General features: G+C 57.3%; 1 protein-coding gene across 4 annotated transcripts; it reads right to left on the bottom strand.

The window, feature by feature from the left end:
- Positions 1 to 1,203: 1,203 nt before the first annotated feature.
- Positions 1,204 to 16,324, bottom strand: PDLIM4 (PDZ and LIM domain 4). Of its 4 annotated transcripts, none has more exons than XM_064595878.1 (7): positions 16,131 to 16,324; positions 11,138 to 11,289; positions 7,453 to 7,534; positions 2,483 to 2,664; positions 2,112 to 2,326; positions 1,653 to 1,770; positions 1,204 to 1,521 (listed from the first exon to the last, which is right to left on the bottom strand). In XM_064595878.1, exons 1-7 carry the CDS (start codon positions 16,221 to 16,223, stop codon positions 1,317 to 1,319), a joined length of 1,047 nt encoding a protein of 348 aa, XP_064451948.1. In that variant the 5' UTR covers positions 16,224 to 16,324; the 3' UTR covers positions 1,204 to 1,316. The 4 variants fall into 4 exon arrangements, with proteins under 4 accessions (XP_064451948.1, XP_045748282.1, XP_064451949.1 ...); XM_045892326.3 differs by having other exon boundaries at positions 2,112 to 2,275; positions 16,131 to 16,323; XM_064595879.1 differs by lacking the exons at positions 11,138 to 11,289; positions 16,131 to 16,324 and adding an exon at positions 7,911 to 9,954.
- Positions 16,325 to 21,960: the final 5,636 nt, after the last annotated feature.

The following is a 21,960-nucleotide window of genomic DNA, read 5'->3' as shown; positions in this document are numbered from 1 at the left end:
GCAAACACAAGAAATATTAGTCGAATGAATGCACATCACCGGTAATCAGAGGAATGCAAATTAAAGCAAGTACGTGTCTTATTTTACTTATCGGATTGCCAAAAAAAAAAAAGATAATATCCTGTGTTGGCAAGAGCATGAAGGAAAAGGGTACTGTCGTGTGCTGATGGTAAGAGCGTGAACTGATAAGTCTTTTGTGGTTTGCGATAGTACAAAATTGAAAATAGCACAAACGTTCTTTAGTCGGGGCTCCCTAAATAAACCGGGACTGAGTAGATGAGGCTGCTTCCGGCCCGGAGCGCCCTGTGGAGAGCTTAGATCCGTGTGACCCGGAGTCCGGGACAGTTTGTTGCGTGTGAACAGCTATAATTCACCAACTCTGATAACCATTTATATTTTTAATAAGTGCGAGTCTGTGCAGGCTTGTGCAACCGAGCCATGAAAGGCTCCAGATCACCCCACCACCCTGTAACCGCCAGGCCTCGGAGAAGGGGTTGTGTTTACCCTTGGCTTTGGCGATAGGAGCTAAGCGAAGGGTGCGGCCCCGGGCCCTCTTCCTTTCTCCCCACCCCCCCTTTCCCGCCTCGCCTTCTCTAATCTCCCACTGCCCCTCCCCGACACTCTCTAAGCGCGCCCCCTGCTGGGGAGAAAGGGGAAGGGGAAAGAAGAAGGGGTCGGGGTGAGAATACTTTAAGTGGGCAGGGGGCGGGAGAGGAGAGAGGGAGAAACCCGTGAGAACTCCGCCGCTGAGAAGGCCAGGAGGCAGATAAACTCCCCCCCCCCCCCCCCCCCCCCCCCCCCCCCCCGCCACGGCAGTCCCGGTGATCTTCCCACGCTGCGCAATCCTTCCTGCAGCTGCTAGGGGCTGCCCTCGCTCTGCTGGTGGCCAGGCGGGACCTCTCCTGTCTGTGCTCACCTTAGTCATACCTGTGCACACACAGTTCCTCACCCTGAAGAGCAATTCCCTCCTCACCCCTTAGTTCTCTGCTCCTTCCCTGATTCCACCGAGGTCCGACCCCTTGGCGTGACATCACTTGTAGCACCCCAGACCTCACCTCCCTATTACTATAACTGCCCCTTGTGGATTACATCTGCCACCCATCTAGGCCGTGGCCTCCTTGAGGACAGCACAGCACCTGTGATGCCCACCAGTGCACCCGGTGCCTAGGACAGGCTTGGCACCTGAACAGAGGCACTGACATGTTCAAGGCCGAACAGAGGGAATTTATTAGAGAGGCAGGGGGCAAACACATATTTACATGGGCCGCGCCGGGGCATTAAAAGCAGAAGCGGGGACGGGAGGTTCCGGAAGCAGCTCAGACGAGTTCCACCTTGGCATTGGGGTACACCGCCACCACGTCGTAGCCCTCGGGTGGCTTGACGCGCGCCTTGGCGTGGCTCTCGCAGTAGAGCCGCTCGTCCAGAAAGAAGTAACCGCGCTGCTTAAGGTTCAGGCCGCAGTCGCTGCACATGAAGCACTCAGGGTGGTAGAGCTTGTCCCGCGCCTTGACGATGGTGCCCCTGATGGGGAGACCAGGAGAGGACTGCTTCAGGCGACTGACGGATTCGCGAGCACGCTCCCATCCAGGGCCTCGGGCGCGGCCGGGGGGAAGGCCGGGGTCGGGGTCGGGGAAGCAGGGGAGGGTACTCACACTATGCCGTGGCCGCAGCGCGTGCACTCGGGCAGTCCTTGCAGGCCACTCAGCGGAGCGCCCAGCTTGCTGGCCGTGGGCTTGAGGTTGCGGGGGCCGCTGGAGCCAGGCCGCTCCCCTGAAAGCCGGAGCGCAAGCGGCATGAGCCCGGTGCGGAGGTCAGAAAAGGGAACTTCACTTCTGCGCGGTGTGGGATGGACCCAGCTTCCGGGACCGCGAGCACTGCGACTGGGGACGAGGTTTGGAGGGGAAGGGGGCCGCGACAGGGGTGGAGTGGGAATCGGGACACTGAGGCGCCGCGAGGGGTGTGGGACCGCTCAGAGGAGACGCGGCAGGGGTAGATGGCTGGGGGGCAGGACGTGGGGGAGGGGGGTCGCAAAGCGGCGGGGGCGGGGCGGGGCTCTCCAGGGCACCCGAGGGAGTGGTTAGGCAGGTGGGGCAAGGTGGCGGGAGTCTTACCGCCCTCCCCGGCCTCTAGCATGCCCTGCAAGTAGCGGAAGGAGCCTGACTGCTTGGGCTCCGCAGCCGAGGGCTCGGCCGGCTCCCGCAGCATCCTGTACACCTCTGAGCCCAGGTCCACGCCGCAGTCACGGCTCCGTGGGAGGCCTCTGGCTGTGTCCGCGCTGGGCAAAAGAGATGCACCAAGGGACACGGTTGTGGTACCAGCCTTCCCCCTGCCAGCACAGGGGTCTGGTGAGGTTTTCAGAATGAAACCAGCTGAGACCCAAAGATCAAGTGTCAGGGGTCAAGATGTGACCCAGGGAGATCTGAGAGATCTGGGATTAAGATGGGATCTGGGTGTGGCTTCGAAGGCCACTTCTCTGTACTACCTGTGAAGTGGAGACACATGCAGGGTGCTCATTTGGGTCAGTAAGGTAGCCTCATTGCTGCTGCCATTGTGATGGAATGGGAGGTGAGATGGCTGCCCATAAGGAGGTCCCAGGCCTGGCCTGCCATCTTCTAGCCCAATCCCGGTGGCTGAGGGCCTCCTGCTGGTCGCTGGACTGCCATCCTACGAGAGAGAGGGGCCCGAGGCACTGAGAAACCATCTGGGGTAGGGCTTCTGGCCATTCCTTATACATTCCATCCTTGCCCCGTTCTGCCAGGCCTTCTTGGATGTTGGCTGGTTACCCCTGCTCTGGCATCTCCGGGCTGTGGTGCCCAGCCAGGGAAGGGCTGAAACTTGGGCCTGGCTCAACCCCAGAAGAAATGAGAAATGTCCGTGGAAAGTCAGACACAAAAACCTAAGTGCCTGAGACTCAACCTTGGCACAGGAGCCATGGGGTGGTTCTGACCACCAGCGCCTGTGATGGACGGTGTTGGGGCACGACCATTCCAAGTAGCCTTTTAAGGCCAGCGTGACTGGAGCAGAGTGTGTGGCTTCCTTGCAGAGATGGTCCTGGTGCCAGGCCTTCTCACCTGCCAGAACCGTGCTGGGTATTGTCGGGGCCCATAGCTGGGAACATGAAAAAGAAAGCCCTGTCCTGCAGCCAGGAAGAGTCATTAATCACTGTGTGCCCAAAGCACACAATGGGGGTGGGGGGCAGACTGAGGTTCAAAGGCGTCATTGGGAGGTCAGCCCCTTTCAGGCCTGTACCTTTGCCTCCATTTCATGCTCTGCAGGGCGATATGCGTGGCCCTTCTACAGGCAAAGCAGATGGGGGGCAGTGGCTGGGCCAGGCCTTAAAGATCCCCACCCTACCACTCCATGGCCAGCCTGGTGCCCTTGGCTGAAACATTTGGGGAAATGCCTTGACCATGTGTCCTCAGCTCAGGAGAAAAGGGAGGTATCTCCATGGGTATGGATCTGAATGGGGACTGGGGATCTTTGTCTCTGCAGAGTCCAAGGCTATGCTGCCCCTAGCTTGCAGGCACACACAGGCATGCACACTCTCACAAGAACTTTCACAGACAAACACATGCACAAAGACAGCACACAAGGTCTAGCCAGTCCACTGACATATACCTAATCATACATACACAGTCTCATATACTCAGAGCCAGTGCTGGTCACCCTGGGACCACCGTAATAGTAGCCTCCATGGCTGGGAGGAGGTTGGTGGCCAGAGCAGCCTGACTTTAGGATAAGGCACAAGAGTCCAGGACAGGAAGGTGGGTCTCAGCATCAGCCTGGGAGGTGACATGCAAATTTCCTCTCTGCTCTACACTGGGGACGAGGAGACTAGGTGGTAGGGACAAGATGTCTACTCTAAAGGGTAAGAGCCTGTATCGGACTCAGGCAGCCTCCAGCACTGGGGCACAGCGGAGCCTGCAGAGCTTTGTCCCGACTGCTGCTGCTTTTTCTGCAGCCTCTGAGCTGGGTGGGAGCTTGAGGAAAGGGCGGACCAGCCACTGAGTGGGGGTGGTGCCCCCATTTCCCCCACCTCAACAGACAAAGGGGAGGGTCTCCCACTGCCCAGGTGGGCCCCTATCAATGAGGCGATAGCAGTAGGAAAGCCCTCTTCCCCACTGGGCTGAACAAAAGCCTCTGAGAAACCCGATCACTTTTGCACATGTGTCTGCAGGGCAGACAGGCAGGCAAGGCTGGCCTGGCCTGTAATGGGGACCAGATGGGCCATGGGCTGTGGGGGCAGGGCTGGGCCTGGTACGGAGGAGGCTGGGACAGGAAGGGGAGTCAGAAGGTCCTGGCGAATGAGGCCCTCACTCACCCAGCAGGGTCATCAAAGCCACTGCCCCTCCCACGGCCACCCATGCAGCCGCCTCTCTCGGTCTGAACTCAGTGGTTAGGATACACATGGTGACCTCAGTCTCGGGTGAGTCCCACCTCTACCACCTCCCTGAATCTGTTTTTTCATCTGTTGAATGGGGATTGTAATGGTCTCTACATCCTAAGTTCCTTGTGGGGATAAAAATGAGACAGTTGCGTGTAAAGCACTGGGCATAGTGCCTGGCACACAGCAGATGCTTGTTGGATGAAGGGCTGTCATGGGCATTCCTGAGTTCCTATTCCTAGTCCTGGATGTCCCCCGCTCTGTGTGGTAGTGCACCTGGTGTCACGTGCTCCCCCCTCTCTGAGTATCTGCAGCTGTTGATTTGGTTGTTGAAGCCTCAGTGGGATAATCAGCAGAATGGGGTAACTGCCTGCTTGTTCATCAGCTCCCACGTGACTGTGGTCAGAATCTGGGACATTCGGGGCGCCTGGGTGGCTTAGCTGGTTAAGTATCTGCCTTTGGCTCAGGTCATGATCCCAGGGTTCTGGGATCGAGCCCCGCGTCGGGCTCCCTGCTCTCAGGGAGCCTGCTTCTCCCTCTCCTCCCCGCTTGCGCCCGCGCTCTCTCTCTCTCTCTCAAATAAATAAATAAAATCTTAAAAAAAAAAAAAGCATCTTGGGCACTCAGCTTGGATGGAGGTGGGCACTAAGCCAGAGGAGCGGGTGGTACCTCCGGGAGGCCAAACCCCAGCTCCCTGCAGGTCTGGAGGGGACAGCCTGAGTGTGCGAGGGCTGCCTGCTCTACCTGGCTTGCCTTAACCCATCGCCTGGTTCTCAGCTTAAATGCCATCCTCTCCAAGAAACCTTCCCTTATCATCATCCTTCCTCTGCCCCGGGCTGGACCAGATGCCCCTTGTGTTCCCACCTGAGTAGAGCCCGAGGGAAGAAGGGTCTCCTATGACCCTACATGACCTGCAGAACCTATTTGCATCGGGGGTGCATGTCAGGGTACCTTGTGCTGGTCTTAGGGCCAACTGTGGTTTTCTCCTCCTCTGATGTCTCTGGCTGGGCCCACCCACTCGCCGCTGCAGGCGGAGGGTGGGAGCACAGTGGGGACAATGGGCCCTGTGTCTGTGTTCCTGAGGACACAGCCCTGCGGGGGCTGGGTGGGGGTGTTTCTGTCGCCACCCATGGAGTTCATGACTTTTTTTTTTTTTAGATTTTTATTATTTTTTTTATTTATTCATGAGAGACAGAGAGAGAGACAGAGGCAGAGGGAGAAGCAGGCTTCCCGCCGAACAGGGAGCCCGATGCGGGACTCGGTCCCAGGACCCTGGGATCATGACCTGAGCCGAAGGCAGACGCTTAACCGACTGAGCCACCCAGGCGTCCCGAGTTCATGACTTTTAAGTCCAAGAGGGGGATGGTAGCTGAGGGGCAGCCCCCTCAGCTTAGAGAAAATCCCTCTGACTCCAGCCTGAGCCACTGGCAGCCTGGCCATTGAGGAGGTCAGTAAGGGAAGGTGTTGGGGGCAGGGGCCGCTGCTCTCCAGCCCCCCCGCCCCCAGGCGCCCTGGCCCTGAGCCTCTCCTGAAGGACAGAATAGAGCTGAGATTCAAATTCCAAAACTCCTGCGCTCGTGCCCTGTCCATCCTGCTCTCACATGGGACATCTGGCCTCACATAGGTGCTGGGGCCTGCACAAGGCTGCTGCCTGCCGCCTGGCTGATTTGTCAACCCCTGCTCACCCCTGGCCCCTTGGACCAGGGCAAGCTCTGGAGACACAAGTGTGGCCACAAATCTCTGCAGGAACAGCTGAGGTCCTGGACAGTGGAAACCAAGAGACTGTCTGTGGTTCTGCCCCATCACCTCATCCCTTGCTTCTGCCCTCCCACCCTCGGAGCTTTCTTTTTTCTGAACCTATGATGCACAATCTCACTTCTGAGCCTTTGCATGTGATTCCTTGCACACTTCCCTTCTCCACGCCTCTTTGCTGGCCTTATTCTTCCTAGTCCTGCAGGTCTTGGCTTGGATTCTCCCTCCTCCAGGAAGTCCTCTCTGAACCTTTAGGTGAATCATGTGCCTACTCTGGACTCCTTTGGCCCCTGGCTTCTGCCATTCCAGAGTTGCTAAGTGCCTCTTCCTTTTCATAATGGGCACTCCCTGGCATGTAGTAAGCATCTGGCCTCTGAGATTCCAGCAAAAGCAAGGTAGGGAACAAATATCAGAACAAGAGGATTGGGATAAATGGTGAGGGAGATGGCCTTCTATACAGTGAAGCCTCCATGGTGAGAGAGTAGACACAAGCAGTCCTAGAAGGCCATGGCCCCACATGCTGAGTCCCACAGCTCTGGCTCCATCATAGACCAGTCCAATCTCCACCTTGTCCAAACTCTCTAGCCCAGAGATGTTGAGCTGGCTCTGGATACTTCAGCCCTGCCCACTTGGCTACCCCTCACGTCCATGGCAAAACGAGGCCCTAGAGCAGCTTCTTCCCGCCACCCTCCCGCATTTGAGGACAGTATCATAGTTGTGACTCCTGTCATACATGGCAAGGTGACAGTGGCCTGAGGTCTGCTGGGTGCAATCACAGGATGGCCAGGAGAAAACTTCAGCCTTAGATAGAGCAAGGAATTGCCTTATATTCTAAGGTCAGCCTTGAGGCCCAAGTTTGGCTTTAGCCAGGTGGGTGTCCATGGCTAAGATGAGACAGAAGAGAGTACCCAAACAGTCTGAGGTCACTCCACAGCCTACAGTTTCCCCCCAGCCAGACCCCAAGCCCGGTGACTTCCTCTTGGTCTGGCATCACTAGGCACCAGAGTGAAACCTAGCCAGGCGGGTGGTAGCCCTGAGCCAAGGCCTAGCCCCGTTCCTGCCCGCTCTAAGTACCTTTATCTCAGAATCTAGGACTGCCTAGGGTACAGACAGAGCCCCCAGCAGATGCTCATCACCTGGGGAGCACAAGATGGGGCATGGACATGGACCAGAGAAGTCTGCTGCTTCAGTCTCTGGCCTGGGCATCCAAAAGCCAGACAGCAAGACATCTAGTGCAATTAAACCCATGGACCAGGCCTGGCCCCTCTGCCCTGGGCTTGCTCTGACAGGCCAGGCCTGGTGGTGTCCATACATACCTGGGCCTCATGGTCAGTGTGGATCCTTTGTGTCTGAGCCTTGCTGTCCTCTGGGGCACCAGGCCAGCTCCTGCCTTCAGGTCTGTGACAGGAATTAGGACGGTCAGATAGGTCTGCTTACTGTGCCTACCATGACTGGGACCAGGACCAAGAGGGGCTGCACTCTGCGCCCAGAGCCACCCAGGACCAGGCCTGGCACTCTGCATGGCAGAGGACCCCACTGCCGCACTTGCCCCTGCACCAGAATGGTGGCCATTGTGGGCAAGGAGACAGAACTCTAGATCTGCCACCTGCCTAGGGCAAGGCTGTGTGTTCCAGCCCCACCAGCTGCTCCATGCCTCTCTGGTCTCATTCCCAGACAGGATACAACAGAAGCCCTCCGCTTCCCCACTTTTTCACCCTCTCCGTGGCCTCAGCAAAGAGAAGGCGAGCCCATAGCAGGGTGCGTCAGGCCTTACACATTGATCAGTGAGGAGCCCATCTGCTTATCCTCTTCCATCCACAGCCTCTGGCCTGGCCTGGAGGTCAGGCATCCATGGGCTCTGGGGGAGGTGACATAAAGGCTTTGAGGGGTGCTCCTCCCCTCTTGCTGCCGGCAGAGTCATCACCAATGTCTGCCCAGCCCAGATGGGAAACAGGCCATTAGGAAATTCCTGCTTCACCATAGAAACCAAAAGCCAAACACCACTCAGGAGGGAGAAAAACATCATAAACCTGCCATAAGCCGGGCAGGCGGGGCAGGCAGGGCAGGCGGGACTGAGAGGCTATGGGCCTGCGGCCCAGTCCTGCCATTCGGTAGCCCTGTGAGGAGGCAAGCCATAGGGTGCACAGACCCTGGACTGACAGGTGGGTGTGAAGTGAGGCTGGTTAGATGGTTAGACGGAAGGGGAATAATGTCCCCATTCACCTCAAAAGGCTTCCTGGGGCTTTCCAAGAACTCATCACTGGGCCAGCAGCTCAACACGGCCTCTCTCTCCCCAACTCACTGAAGGATTTTTAACTATCTATCTACACCTGTAGACCACACTCACTCTACACTTCCACACCGTGGCCCGTTCCTTAACCCAGTACAGACTAGCCTCTCTCCTCCAGAGCCTTCCACAGGCCTGTGCGACCAAGCTCTGCTGCCCAAGGGCAACACCATCCCCACTGGTGCCTGGCCCCAGCCCTCTCAGCCAGGCTCCCAGGAACTGCCCTAACTCACAGCTCCACCTATGGCCTCCGCCCACTCGGAACTCTGCTGAGATCAGTCTAGGACATCTCATGTGGTTAAGACGGCCTTATACTTCCCTGAAGCTCTGCCCAGAAGAGAAGTACAAGCCTGTGGTCTGGAGGTCAGAGTGCACAAAGTACCCAGAGCAAAGAGCGCGGCCCAAGGCAGCAGATCAGAATGAAGGGCTTATTTAATCTCCATCCCTAGGCCTTCACTTCAGGCCTGAGAGGTGCTAACATCTACCATCTTTTTTTTTTTTTTTTTTTAAGATTTTATTTATTTATTTGACAGAGAGAGAGACAGCGAGAGAGGGAACACAAGCAGGGAAGAGGGAGAAGCAGGCTTCCCGCCGAGCAGGGAGCCGGATGCTGGGCTCAATCCCAGGACCCTGGGATCATAACCTGAGCCAAAGGCAGACGCTTAATGACTGAGCCACCCAGGCGCCCAACATCTACCATCTTTAAGCAAAATGACAGCCCAAGGATGGGCCATGTAACTGCATCTTGTAACATACACAATGGGCAAACAGACCCCACCAGAAGCCCAAGGTTGGAGCTGATGCCAGGAAGGTTCTGGGCCTACAGAAATGCCCACAAAGTATGGGTTAGCTTGGATTGTTAGATAACTGGCTCCAAGTTCTAGACAAAATAAGCATAGCAGGGAAGCTGGGCCCTTCCTTCACTTTTCATCCTGTGGAGAAGTCCGTGGAGGATTAGAGCCCTTATACATAAGAGGGCAGGTAGGGAACTGGTCTGGATAGAGTTCTGGGGTGGGGGCACAGAATAGCTCTCTCCAGTCAGCTCACCAGGCTGATCTTCCACAGAAACCACGTTGAAGAGGTCTTTGGAGCATAGGTCCTGGCATAGCAGGTAGGACAGAGAGCAGGGTCAGAGGCCTTGCTGGTGAGAGGTGATCAGGAGAAGAAATGCTGGCCCAGGGGGTCAAGGTGGCCTTCATGTCTTGATCTCCCAGAATCTGCATGTGTGAGAACTGGGAATGGGGGCTGGAAGACAGGACCCCAGCTTTTCACCCTGAGCAGACCTGGTACATCATAAGCATCCAATCTCCCAATCCTAAAATGGTCCCATTTTGGAGTTAAGGAAACTGAGAGCTTGGAGATTAAATCACTTGCTGGGGGATAACACAGTTCTCAAGTGCAGAGCTGGGACTTGAACCCAGATCTGTGATAGTAGAGAATGTGCTCTCACCTGCTCCATGGCCAGGCAGCATTTGGGGGCAGAGTAGAACAGGTCAGGGGAAGCCTGGCTCCATCCATGCTTGGCTTGGAACAAATGACCAGGAAAGGAAGGAAGGAAGGAAGGAAGGAGGGGGGACCTCCACCCTGCCCCCATCCTGCTACCCTCCCCTGACATTATTCCCTCTGGGAACCTCCTGACTCAGGCCCCCTACAATCCCCTGCTGCCACCCCCACCCCGCTACTACCAGGGCTTCCCTTCTTTAGCCATGCAAAATCAAGGCCGGAGGTGAGTCAGGGCCCAGGAAACCAGCCAAGTGGGGCGGCCACAGAGGCCACTCGTGGGCAGAGCAGTGCTGATGTTTCCCCCAGCCAGACTGTACCTCAGTCTGGGAGAGGGTGAAGAATGTGATCCTGTTTGGTGGAGAAGGAAACCCAGGCTCACAGAGGTCATCCGGTGTACCTAAGACCCCACAGAGTCTGGATTACACCCAGCTCTGCTGAACTCCCAGGCCAGGGCCCACTCCCTTTGGAGTTGCACTCAGCTCCAAGAGCACAGTCAGGGGTCCTGACCCCAACCCGGACCCAGACCCGGGCCAGACACACGTGGAGGCTATCTCAGAAGCCTTGCTAACATGTTTGATGGCTCCCAGCCCTGCCAGCTCTAACGCATAGTTAGCCGTGTTGTGGTTTGAGGAGGCTTTGCCGACACGCGTCCACAGGGGAATCATGGAAAGTCCCTGTTAACAGTGAACGTGGCAGAGCTGAGCAGTTATGTCTGACTTCCCTGGATCCAAGCAAGACGGGGGGGAAGGGAGATCCCACTCAGCCAGGACCTGGCCAACTGCCTTTAGAGCTGAACAAAGACCCAGGGCCTGACTAGGGCTGCAGAAGCCTCAGGTGCACCTTCCATCCTAGACCATTTATAAGGCATACATGGGGCTTGGGGATCCCCAATCCTCCCCTTCATGTAGGCTGTATGGCATGATACAGGCCATAGCATCCAGATTTACCCAGGGCAGAGGCACGGCCCGTAGCGGGGCCAGCCGAGGCAGGACAGCCGTGGGGTGGCAGGAATGGTCGGCAGCCACTCCTAGGAGTGAGAGAGACCCAAGGACAAGTTTTGCTTCCCCACTCCCTTGCTGTGTGACTTTAGGCACCTGCTAACTGTTCTGAGCCTCAGCTATCTCATCTGTAATACAGGGACCATACCAGGAGACTGAAATCACCCCGCCCCCCGCCCCCCCTCACCCCGGCCCAGCCTGCCCTGTGCGTACCTGCTTACAGAGAGTGTGAGGTGGTCATGGCAGCCCTTGATGCGGTTCTGCGCCTCCAGGTGCGTCATGAGCTCTGTGCTTTCCCCATTGATGGCCTGGATCAGGTCTCCGGGGCACAGGGCGGCCAGTGCGGCCTTGCTGCCGGCGTGAACCTGTAGAGGACAAGCCAGAGGCCTGGACGTCAGTCATTATGTGGCCTTGCTGCAGTCTCTGCCCTGGACCCCCTCCAACCTCAGAACCTGGGCTGTGCGGCCCTCCTGCCCACACGACCTGGGCGGGGGACCAGCCCAGAGACCGGTTGAGTCCCCAAGTGGTCTTACCACAGCCTCTGCTCTAAACATCCCCAGTTCCAGCCCCTGAAGCACTGCTAGGGTGTGAGGGCGTATAAGAGGGGCTTCTTTGGGACTGGGACAAGTGGGATGTCACTCTTGTTGCCTGCATATGTGCCGAAGGACATGCAAGGGACACACGGGGACACATGTGCTCCAGATACATACAAAGCAGGGACATGTCACAAATACCCTCCATAGACAGGGCCCTACCCAGACATACTGCACAGCAGCCCCTTGGCCTGATATTTCCTTGTCTCCCTACTTGTTTCCTTTCATCCCTACTCCCCACCCCACATTCACCTCCACCTCCCCACACTCCATCCCGACCAACCGAATATCCAGGGGTTACCGACAGCCCCGGATAGTTCTCACCTCCACGCTTCTGCAGATGCTCTTCTCTCGACCTGCAACACTCTTCCTTTTGACCTCAAACCCTAAGTACCAGCTTACTCCTCCTCACCTTCATGCCTTAGCAGACAGGCCAGTCCCCTAGGAGCCTCTTCTCTGGGCTCTCACAGTACTCTGTGCACCCCATTTACCACTTTGCTCCCCTAACATTGTTAGAGCTTCGTTCTGGGTCTGTGTCATCACGTCCCCAGCAAGTCCAGGACCACGTACTTCCAGCTGCCCACTTGTGCTCCTGAGTCACAATTTTACCCCCACTTCCTCTGCAGGACAGACACTCTCTCAGGCCACCCCGGTGCTACTATTGATTAAAGGCAAATGGTGTCCAGATCTGGAGCTTCTTACAATGTTGGTCCCTGGATGAGGACCACATGAGGTTGCGGATAGGCGAACAGGGAGGCCTGAGAAGGGGGCCCAGGGGTGTTCAGGCAACAGGGCACCCTTCGCCCTCTCCCTGGTCTCCACACAGACTTTGGAAAGAGACTTTAGGCACCCTCATTAAAAAAAAATTTTTTTTAAGTAATTTCTATGCCTGATGTGGGGCTCAAACTCATAACCCTGAGATTAAGAGTCACATGCTCTACCAACTGAACCAGCCAGGGCCCTGTAGGTGCCCTCATTCCTACCCAGCCTCCCCAGTGGTGCCCTCAACAGCTTCCAGTGACCCCGTTCCTACTGCTGGAGTTGAGAGCTCCTGGAAGCCCAGCTAGGCTCAGCTTATCCAGTTTTCAGTAGTGAGTGGACAAAGCCGAGGTGCTGGCAGCTCCTTGGCTGGAGTCCTGGTGTGGGCAGTGCCTAAGCTGACCCGCCCTGAAATAGGCTGCCCCAAGGAATGTTTTTCTGGAGCATGACCCCCTCAGCCAATAGCCCATGAATGCTTATCCACAGGGCCTGGGCACCCGCACAAGCTTGTCATCCTGGGGGAAGGACCCACTGGGCATTATCCCACCCTCCACTCAAGGCCCAGCTCCAGGCCCCTCTCCTTCATGGACACATGCTCTGTGACATGGCCTGGGCTCTGTGCTTTACCCATAACTAGTTCATGGCAACCTTTCAACCACTGATGAGACAGAGGCTGTTCTCATTCCTAGAGATGAAGTAAGGGAGGCCTGGGGGAAGGGACACCTTGCCCCAGTCCCCACGCTGGAGAGCAGTCTTTTTCTTCAGGGGGGCGGCTAGCTGCAGGATGACTCAGCCAGTACAAGGGGTGCATTCAGGACCCTGTGGGTGGAGGAAGTTCTTGAAAGCTGGGGTGGCTGGGACTCTGCCAGCTCCACTAGCTCGAGGAGTTCTGGTCAGAGAGGGCATGAGGCCAGGAAACCGTGACTCTCCCAACTGCCTTTATATGCATTGTCTCATGAATCCTCCAGGATTGGGTGAGGTGAGGAAACCGAGGTCCAGAGAAGTGCAGAAGGATGCTCAATTGATAAATGGCAGAGTTAGGATTTCATTCCAAGGCAACCGGTTCCAAGTCTTATCCACTAACCACTGTGTGATTTTCTGCAGAAAGGGAGTGAGGGGAGAGAGCATCCCAGGGGAGAGAGAGTGTCACAGGTAAAAAGATCAGCATGTATAATGGCTCATCTGGGAGAGAATAAAAGCAGTCTTCTGGGGTTGAAGCATCATTAGTGAGAAGAGAGCGGAAGGAAAGTCAGAGAAGAAGCAGGGACCAGACCTGCGGGCCTTGTAGGCCCAGGTGAGAAGCTGGCATTTCTCCTGGGTGGTTGGGAACTATGGAGGGTTCTAAGCAGTTTAACTCAGGCCTCTCCCTCTGGCTGCTGACTGCAGGATAAATAGACAGAAGGAAGGGAGAGGGGTACAGCGAGGTCAGCTGGGAGGCTGGGGCACGAACCAGCCCCCTCACCTGCAGCAGCTACATTCCCGGCCCCTGCTCCACTCTGCCCAGCCTAGACACTGTGGCAGACTGGGAGTCACAGAGTCTGGGGCCGTATTGTCCCATACGGTCACAGCAAGTGCCAGACAGGCCTGGGTTCCTGTCCCTGTTCTGCTTCTCTGGATACACCACCTTGGCCTCTCTGAGCCTTAGTGTCCCCAACTATAATGTGAGGCCAGAGGGAGTCCTTACCGGTCAGGACTCTCAGAGGACTACCTGAGACAATCAGGGTAAAAAGTCCCCACAATGGGTTGAGCACATGGTGGTGCTCACTCCAGGCGCTGGTTGCAGGGGAGCTGGTACCAACACCCATTGGGGTGGGGCCTGGAATGCCACGGATGCTCAGCCAGGGCCAGCAATCACCGTAGTTCATAGGAGAAGAAGCCCGGGGCAGTGTTCTTGGGGGCTCTCTGAGGCTTCATGGGCTGAGGTTGTAAGGCCCCAGCTCCACCAGGCAGCCAGCCTTCTCCCTGTCTGAGTGTGGCTGTCACCGCAGTGGGGTGGGCAGGGGGAGGCCCTGGAAGCATGGAAAAGGTTGGGTCTCGAGCCCCCTTGGTAAAAACACTCCCACATATCATCTGCCCTTGAGGTACCTGCTGGGCAAGCTGTGGCCTGTGTCTCCCAGCCGCATACGTCTTCCCAGATCCCACCCAAATCCAGGCTCAGGCATCCTGGTTCCTTGGGCCTGAGCTGCTGCCGCAAGACTCTGGGGGACAAGGGGTGGTTCTTTCTGGCAAACCTTCTCCCAGCCTGCCTGCCTGCCTGCCTGCCAGGAGCCTGCATCCCGGTCAGCTCCAAACAAGGCCGCCGGTGGCTGCCACTGTGACGTGTGGAGGCCTTTTCTCCACGGGCAGGCAGCCGCGTGGGCAACAGATGTGTCTGCTCCCTGCCGCCTGTGGCCGTCAGCCGCCGCCACTGAGCCTGTCAGCGGCCTCACGCCCAGGGTGCCTGGACTGCTGGCCGGCACAGCACCCCCACCAGCCCGCCCTGGCGGACACACAGCAAGGCATACATGCACACATGCACGCGCACACACACACACACGCACACACGCACACACACAGCCGTCTCCCTCAGGGAAGTGGGAGATGAAAGGCTCCCGGATGTGTTAAAGGCCCACCTCACTCAGCCCCAGGAACCTGGTGGCCATGGGTAAGGGCAAATGTGGGAAGCCTCCCAGGACAGCTGGGCCTGCCTGTCACCCTGGCCCCCAGAAATGGGATTCCATGATTCTCCGCTCCACCGGGTGCCCACCCCCTCCCAAGCAGTGGAAAGAAGGCTCTGAAAGGCCAGCCAGCTTGGTGCAGACTCCACGGAGAGGTGGCAGTACAGTCGGGGAAGGTGGTTCTCAGTTCTCCTGACTCAGGCCCCCGAAGGCAGCCTGTGTGGGGATAAAGGATGGCCCTCAAACGCCCCCAGGGCCCCTCTGCTCTTTCCTCCAGAGTGAGAGCTTTGTCCCCTGGTTCTGGGATCCCCAAAGGCAGAGTCTGACTCCCCTGTTTTAGCCCTTCAAACTAAGGGACCCTGAGGCGGGGCCAGGATCCTGTCTCCCTGAGACTGGGCACCCCTTCTGACAGGGCCTGAATCCCTTCCTCAGCTCCTCTGTCCTCCTCAGATTAGCCACCACCCAGGGCTGTGCCCACTCCTCTCTCTCCTCTGTCCTAAGCCTGGGGCAATGCATGGCCCTGGGAACCGGAGGAACTGGGCTGAGGCTATAGTGGCCCCTGGCCTTGTGTGGTCTTGTGGGGAGGGGGTCTCACAACCTCACAGTCAAGTCTCCCCATCCCCTGGAAGCCCAAAATTCCTCTTGGTCACTTCCCCTTAGGACGATTGAGGTCATAGATGAGAGTCTAACCAGAACTAGAGTGAGGAAGTGGATGGCTCTTCTTTTCACATTCAGAGAGGACCCCAGACCTCCCTGGGGTCACCCAGCTCTACTGGCAGGGACCTTTGATAGGAGAAGGGGCTCTCAGTCATTTTGCCCCAAATGCTCAGGCTGGGTTCAGTTTAAGCAGCAGTGTTTCTGGGCCTCTGTAGATCTGTCCAGACCCCTGGCCCAGTGCACTCCTTCCCGGGCCTGCAGCAACTCCCCCAAAATGAGACCAGCAGGGAGGCTGGTGTGTGAACTGGGGTTGGGGGGGGGGCGGATCCTTCAAGGGATAGGGCAGGCAGGCCCCGCGCAGGGAGGGAGGGGGTTGGGGCCGCACTGCCCTGCCTGGAAGCCTCCAGAGCCCGTGTGTCGCACTGGCCAGTCCTTGGCTTTCGAACGTCAGGGACGTCGGGGATCCGGGTCTCGGATGGACCGCGAGGACAGGGTCTCAGATCGAAGACCTCCCCGCCGCCCCGGGGCCGCCGGACTCACCCGCGAGATGGTGAGGGGTGCGCTGAAGTCCCGGCCGCCTACTAGGCGGAAGCCCCAGGGCGAAGGGCCGCGCAGCGTCACGGAGTGGGGCATCGCGGGCGGGAGCCGCAGCCGGAGCCTGAGCCGGACACTGAGGAGCCGGAGCCACCGCCGCCGCCGCCGCCGCCGCCGCCGCCTCAGCCTGGACGCCGCGCCCCGCCCCCGGGCCGCCCGCCCCCGTACCCCCCTCCACCCGGCCCCCGCCCCCGCTCCCCTAGCGCCCGGATTGGCCCCGCGGCCGGCCCGCCCCGCCCACTTCGGGGGGCTCTGAGGACCCGCCCCTCGGCCCGCGCGTCTGGAGCCCGGCACCCCCCGCCGCGGTCGCGGAGACCCCGGGACCAGGACAGCCCCGACGTCCGGGATCCTGCCCTGGCCTCGCCCTGAGGGCCTGGACCCTTTCGGGCACAGGCCCTTTGAAGTCCCATCTACCCGGCGGCGCTCCAGCCTGAGGAGGGATGGGGGGCGGCCCAGATGCGGGATGGGGCCGTGCCTTGCCCCGAAAACTCCTCAAGGTCCTGGCAGGCCGACCTGCCTCCTTACCCCTCGCTGTGGTGCGAGTCCTCCTCTGCACAGCAAGCGCTGACGAGCAGCCGCCGGCCTGAGGAGGCCTGGGCCAGGGACACAGCCCCAGGATGACGGCAGGCAGTGCCAAGTAGGGGGTGAGAACAGCAAGGTCCCCAGACTCGTTCTGGGAGGCCAGGAGGTCTGTCTGGAAGAAGCGGCCCCTGACTCGAGTCTAGAAGCAAGGTGGCGTCTTGTCCTTCCAGGTGTCCCTCCTTCCCCAGCTTCCCTCCTCTCTCAGGCCCTCTACCAGGCTGCACTGCCTCTTCCCATCCTCCTTTGCAGGGAGTTTTGTTTCCCAGGCTTCCGAGAAAAGGAGCAGCTAAGGTGGTTGGGGTAGTAGCAGCACCACTGAGGGGAGTGATGTATTTGAGGGGCATGGAATTGTGGGCAGGCTTTCGCTTGAACGCCCTTCCTGGTGCTGTCTTCACTCTCGGCCATTGTGCTCCAGGGATGTCCTTGAACGGTCCTTGCAGGTGCCATGGCTTGGCTCCCCTGGACACTTCGTGCCTGGCTGTGTCAGGAAAGCACTGTTTGTTTGGCACTTTTTCCCCAGGTTCTGAGGAGGCCCCTAATTTAGCCATTCTTGACAACCCTGTGTGCCCTCTTAGCCAACTTTTTGTAAGGGCTCTGCCCTCTGGAGGCTAACAGGCTATGGAGTGAGATGTGTCCATGGGGTCTCTAACAGCCCCAAGAAGGGAGGCCACATAAGAGGCACAAACTCGGGTGCCTGGGTGGCTCAGTCATTAGGCGTCTTCCTTTGACTCAGGTCATGATCCCAGGGTCCTGGGATCAAGCCCCGCATCGGGCTGCTTGCTCAGCGGGGAGCCTGCTTCTCCCTCTCCCTCTGCCTGCCGTTCCCCTGCTTGTGCTCTCTCTCTGTCAAATAAATAAATAAAATCTTAAAAAAGAGAGAGCAAGAAACTTAGGGTAGTCCAAGGAATGGGGGGTGCCTTCACAGTGGAACATGGGTTCCTCTCTGGGGGGTGGGGTGCTGCTGTCTGTTCAGTTGGCAGAGAAAGTTGAGCGGTATGAGTGGCAGTGGTATGTATTGGGGGGGCGGTGTTCATACCCACAGAGTGCCAGCCACAGTACTGGGCTCTCAGTCCTGTGAGGTGGAGGTTTCTGTTCAGCCCCATACAGGCCTGGAGAGGAGTGGACTTGGACAGAGTGGAGGGGCCATGGTCTCTGGATGGTCTTTCAGAGGTCCTTAGGCAAGAGGCTCCACAGACCTTGGATCCCACTGAGTAACATGGACAGTGGGGACAACCATCACCTATCACAGACTGTCCAAGTGTTAGATGCACAGAATGGCTGGGTAGTCAGAGACCCCTTATCTGGATTCTAAGAACTATAGTGAATGTAAGTGGCACAGAGTCATGCTGGGGGAAAGGGATCCTTAAGAGTCTGTGGAAGTTCCTACCTGAGACATCTAGTGGATTCTTGAAAGTCCTCCTTAGCACTGCTTCCTTCACCCAGCTTACACACCTCTAGAGACTGTCAACCCCCACCCCCACCCCACCCATCCTGAAATCACTTCACTGCCTTCCTGTTTACTTCCTTTTGGGGGGAGGCATATCGCTCCCTTCCAGAAGTAGTCCTCCTGAATATGACTTTCCTAGCCCTTTATGATCTCGTCAGTGTAATCCGTCTGTGAGGGCTTCTATCACAGGGTTGAAGATGGGGGTGGGGTGGGGAGTGGCTCTTCTAGAATCTGTACATAAACTTACCCATTTCAATGTGCAGTTTCTGGGTCCGTTCCAGGGTCCATGCCAGTTATCCTGCACAGTGGGTCCTTGATGGCACCCCTGACTTGAGAGGGCTTCAGAAGCCCGTTCCTGACAGTGCCTTCCCACAGGACACAGCCCGGGCAGGCTGTGCTCCTGAGACTGGGGACAGACCTGAGGTAGCCTGTGTCCTGAATAGCAGGCCAGACAAGTATCCCTGATACTTCCTCCAGGAAGTCTTCAGAAATTCCTTTCACTCTTAATGGCCTTATTCCTCGGGGTTGCTGTGTTGTGGAATCCCTATCATGCCAGGGCACCACATCACAGGGCAATTACAGCGTCTGGGAGTCCTCTCCAAGGTGGGGATGGGTGGCAGCTGGGTCATGCCTCACCTTTGCCCTAGTGGACTTCACTTCTTCACTGCACACCACCAGGCATCTGCTGTTGGGTATCACCAATGCGTTTCATGCATTCTCTATTCATTCAACAAAGATGTATGGAGTGCTTTTCCTAGGCCATGGCCTGTGCCTGCCTGGGGCTGGGGTCAAGGCATCAGTGTGGGGCAGGGCCTGTGTCTATCTTATTTATGTTTTCCCGGCACCCAGCAGAGAGCCTGGCACACAGAGGGTGTTCAAAAACATTGGCTATTCAATAGCATTATCTATGTTATAGGAAATATCATCTCAGCTCACCCCATGGCCACCACCCAGAGAGAGGCAGGGAGGGCATGAGGGGCCAGGAAGGGGGAAGACTTCTGCTCCTGCTGCCGTGGAGGTCACTCTCAAGGGCCCCAAGTGGCTCAGGGAACTATGCCCAGGCACTCTGTGAGCATCAGGAGAAAACACAGTGCTTTTTCCTCAATGAGCTGGCAAGCTCTAGCAGGAGCAGAAGCGGTTGGAAGACGCCCTTGGGGCTCAAGCTACAGTGCAGGGGAGGGAAGCGCTAGGACAAGAACAACCTCAGACCAACCTGAGTGTGAGGCCAGCCTAGGGGACTGCCCAGCATAGGAAGCAGACCTGGGTTAGGGGGTGGGGGTGTGGAGTGAAGCTAATGGAGCTGCCCATGAGGATACCTTCCTGCGAGGTTAGTCGGAAAGCTCAGACCTGGACTTGCCCCATCCTGGCCCAGTGGCCACAGGACTCTGAGTGGAGTCTGCCCCATTCAGACTCAGCTCCTCAGGTCAATACCTCCCTTTCTGTAGGCCCAGCTTCCTCCCCCAGTCAATAGCCTGGATTCCAAGGGGATTTAAATCCTTGATGGGTCATCCCCTCTTCATGAGGTACCCAGTCCACAGTACTGACTACTGCAGGACCCCAGAGGACAGCGAAAGAAGAAACTGAGAAGCCCCCATTTTAGGGGTGGCCTGTTTGGCCTTGCTCCCGATCCTGTAGCTTCTGGTCACCCAGGGGTCTGCTCTCCACGAGGCTTGCTGCTCAAGGTTAGGAGTCTCTGAGTCTGCAAGGTGGAGAGAACAGCAATCTGTGGCAAGGCTGGATGAGGAGGGGCTGTGGGGGCCTTCTGGAGGGCTAGGACTTGGCCCTACAGTAGTAGGGAGCCAAGGTGGGTCCTAGGCAGGGTTTGAGGGCTCTGAAAGGAACAGAGGCATCCAGGAGCATGGGCACCAGGCAAGATCTAAAAGGAAATCTGGGGTCGTGTAGCCTGTGAGGTGCGTGGAGGGCTGATGCACCACACATCCTGGGTGGACAGGACTCGGCCAAGGAGGTAATAAAGCTGGCCTTTGAGCTGGGTGTGGTGCCACAGAACACACGGGGGAAGGTGTGCCTGTGACCGAGGGAGTTTCCCAGCTCTAGTTTTGTGCCACTCGATCCCTCAACAAACACGGAGTACCTGCTGTGTGTGTAGCCTAGACCTGATTAACAGAACTTGGAGGTGTGGTGGGGACTTCCCACCCTGCTGCATCTCCCCTGGGGGCTGAGAGGCTAGGGGCTCCAGGGGAGGCCAGTCTCTGAGGGTCCAAATGGAGACAAAGCTGATTTTGACAATTGACGCCTAGTTCCTGGCTCTGAGCCAGGTTCCAGGACAGGCACAAAAGCAGAACCAATTCCGGTCAGGAAACTCAGCCCTGGGGAGGGCAAGTGACCACCAGGCTCATCTACCTTCTCAGCAGTTGATTTGGGGCTTAGACCCTACCCTGGTGGCTTTAGGCCATGCCCCTTGCAGCAGGGACTGGACATGTCTCAGTCAGACCTGCAACCCCCAACAGCACCCCTGTCAGACCTGCTCTGTGTCTACTTTCACAGAGAAAACCTGTCTACTCTGGGTCCCAACAAAGGTGCTGCCAGGCAGCAGGGCGGGGCCAGGTTTACCCAGCTGGGCCCAGGGAGGCCCTGGCCCTGAGGCTTGGGAGTGGAGGACGTTGGGAGGAGCGCCACCTCACACAAGGGGGAGGCAGCAGACAATGGGAGAGGCAGCTCAGCCAGCTCAGGCAGGGAAGTGACAGAACAGGCCGGCGGCCCTGGTGGTGAGATCGAGTGGAATTGAGTGCTGTGCGCCGGGGCCTCAAGAAGACTGCTTCTGAAGACACCATGGTCTTGCTCGGCCACAAGGATACCCCCGTCCTTACCTTCCATCCTACTTCTCATATAGGCCAGAGGGTGCAGGCAGCCTGCCCTAGATTACCCAGACTCCCCTGGCACCAGATGTCTCAATTCTACTTGTATCCTCCAAATAGAAGCCCAACCCAGGGGTTCTCAGGTTTCCAGCTTCCCCTGACAGGTGAGGGCCAGCCATGCTGGGCCTTGTGCAGAGAAGGTACCTCCTTGTCTAAATCAGCTGCTCTGACTGGAGCAGCAGAAGAATCGGGGAGCAACTGGACCATGTTCTGTGCCTTGGACACTCTTGGCCTTGGCCTGATCATCACCATGCTCTGGCACAAGCAGGGGTGCAGGACCCTCCCCCTCCTCAACCCAGGGAGGGAGACATGGCTGTCAGGTGTGGGTAAGTTTCCACCAAAAGCAAAGGGACGACAAAGAGGAAACAAGCACGGGATGCATGGAATCCTGTTACCAGGGCTCCGCATACACACACCACCACTCATCCGTCAACCTGGACTGCAGCCCTGCCCCAGTCCACACATCCACAGACACATTCAGCAGTGCCCTGGCCAGCGTACTCTGGTCTCTTGGCTGAGGACCCTCCTCTCCTCCTGACCACTAGAGCTGAGATCCAGGACCTCTCAGAGAGCTAGAGGCCACTTCCATAGTTCTAGGCTCCCAGAAAAATAAAATGGAAGTAATGTAAAAATAGTGTTTTAAGAATTATGGCCTATGTTTATGCTTTGCTCATTTATTCCACAAAATATTTTATTCAGTTTTACTCAGTAAAATATTCAAGAGGCTTTTATGTGTCAGGCACCGTTTTAGGCCTAAGCATTGAACAATTAAATGTCTGTAACCCACATACAAAACATACAGCATCATTTGGAGATAACTTCAAAGATTTAAATTCTAGACTTCCTGGCTCTCTTCCTCAGACTGGACCTC

The sequence above is a fragment of the Mirounga angustirostris genome, unplaced genomic scaffold (assembly GCF_029215605.1).
Source record: "Mirounga angustirostris isolate CCGP_5_RB_7025 unplaced genomic scaffold, mMirAng1.0.hap1 SCAF_7, whole genome shotgun sequence".
In the NCBI taxonomy this organism is placed as follows: Eukaryota; Metazoa; Chordata; class Mammalia; order Carnivora; family Phocidae; genus Mirounga; species Mirounga angustirostris.
The sequence above is the reverse complement of the archived record's forward strand: the minus strand, read 5'-3'. Positions and strand labels throughout refer to the sequence as shown.